The 1,800-nt window shown below is 34.4% G+C and overlaps 1 protein-coding gene across 1 annotated transcript; it reads right to left on the reverse strand.

The window, feature by feature from the left end:
- Positions 1–631: 631 nt before the first annotated feature.
- LOC122732430 (olfactory receptor 5D18-like) lies at positions 632–1,564 on the reverse strand. The gene has a single exon (XM_043972565.1). It carries the CDS (start codon positions 1,562–1,564, stop codon positions 632–634), a length of 933 nt encoding a protein of 310 aa, XP_043828500.1.
- Between the last annotated feature and the right edge of the window lie 236 nt (positions 1,565–1,800).

Here is a 1,800-nt window from a genome sequence, read left to right on the forward strand (position 1 = left end):
CACAGACCTGCCTCACTTAAATCCAATTCAATATAAGTCATAACAACACCTACAGATGTCATTGTTCTTTTTGAGAAAGGTCAAACAACTACAATAATTAGTGCATTGTGTTGCTCCAGGAATTCGTCTCTATTCTCTTTCAACACTGAATATGGTCACTCACCAAAGTGTTTATTTCTGGCATGCCTCTGAAAACCAACTACTCACCCTACTAGCTCAAACATTACATTTATGTCGCTTTCTTTTCTATGAGGTAGTGGAAATGTGAAGGCAGAAAATAAAGAAAACATATTCAATCTCGTAGAAAAAAATATTTATTTTTACAATTAATTGTCAAGGAGCTTTAATGAAAGGTTCTGAGGTTGATGTTATATCATCAAGTACATTGTAATGGGTTTTTTTTTTTTGTTTGTTTTCTGGCATTGATTTTTCTCATTTCAAATATCCTTTCTTATTTTGTCTAAGAATTTCCATGACTAATGTTTAGATGGTTCTAGAAACTGAATGTCTGACCAGCAGAGAAAAGAATAAATGAATAGGACTCAGAGAATTCATTAAATATCACAATAAACTCCATCAGAATATGTCAGCCAGTAGTCATAGAATCCATATACATGACCTAATTGAGAAATTATTTGAAATACATTAACTTCCTGAAGGTTTCTTTCACATCTTTGTTCCTAAGACTGTATATCAAGGGATTTAGCATTGGAATCACCACAGTATAAAAAACAGATCCCAGTTTGACCAGAAGTGATGAATTTTTGGAATTGGGAATACAATACAGAAAGAACATGGGCCCATAGAAGATGGTAACAGCTGTCAAGTGGGAGGCACAAGTGGATAAAGCTTTATATCTCCCACTGGATGAATGCATTTTAAAGATAGTGACAAAAATAAAAATATAGGATGTAAGGATAATGCTGAGAGTACTCAATATATTGAAATTTGCAATGAAAGAAAGGATTATCTCACTGAAGTGTTTATCAGAGCAGGAAGCATAGAGGATGACGGAATATTCACATCCAAAATTATCAATAATCTTGGTCTCACAAAATGACACTATAAGAAGTGAGTAGGTGAGTACAATAGAATTAATTATACCCCATGAATATGCCACAGTGACTAGCAGAACACAGCATTTTTGGGACACGTAAACTGTATAGAGCAAAGGATAACATATAGCAACAAAACGGTCATAGGCCATTACTGCCAATATGACCATCTCTGTCATCACACAGGTGATACCAAATGAAAATTGTGTGATGCAGGCCTTGATGGAGATAGTTCTGTCTTCTGAAATTAAGTTTTCTAGTAGTTTTGGTACAACTATAGTGGAGTAACATAAATCTACAAAGGACAAGTGCTTGAGGAAAAAGTACATGGGGGTTTGTAGTTTGGGACTGATCTTGATGATCACAATCATTCCTACATTTCCCAGCACACTCACTGCATAGATGGTGAAGAACAACAGAAAGAGGGGCACTTTAAGCTGTGGATATTCAGAGAATCCTAAAAGGATGAACATGGCTGCAGTACTCTGATTGTTGTCAGTGGTCACCATGATTCCTGTTGAAGAGAATTAAAAATTGATAATGAGAAGTAAAACAAATGAAATTGTGGAACACAGGATAAAGATGGGTGTGAATTAGACAATTATTATTGTTATAATTGTTACAGAGATAATAATAGGATTCTTTTTGATATTAGCACTTAGTCTCAAGTTCTATAGATTTGAATTGAGAGAAAAGAATGGTGCCACAAGACAATATCCAAAGAGTTATTTTTATACAATAGCAA

Source organism: Dromiciops gliroides, chromosome 6 (genome assembly GCF_019393635.1).
Source record: "Dromiciops gliroides isolate mDroGli1 chromosome 6, mDroGli1.pri, whole genome shotgun sequence".
NCBI classification, from domain to species: domain Eukaryota; kingdom Metazoa; phylum Chordata; class Mammalia; order Microbiotheria; family Microbiotheriidae; genus Dromiciops; species Dromiciops gliroides.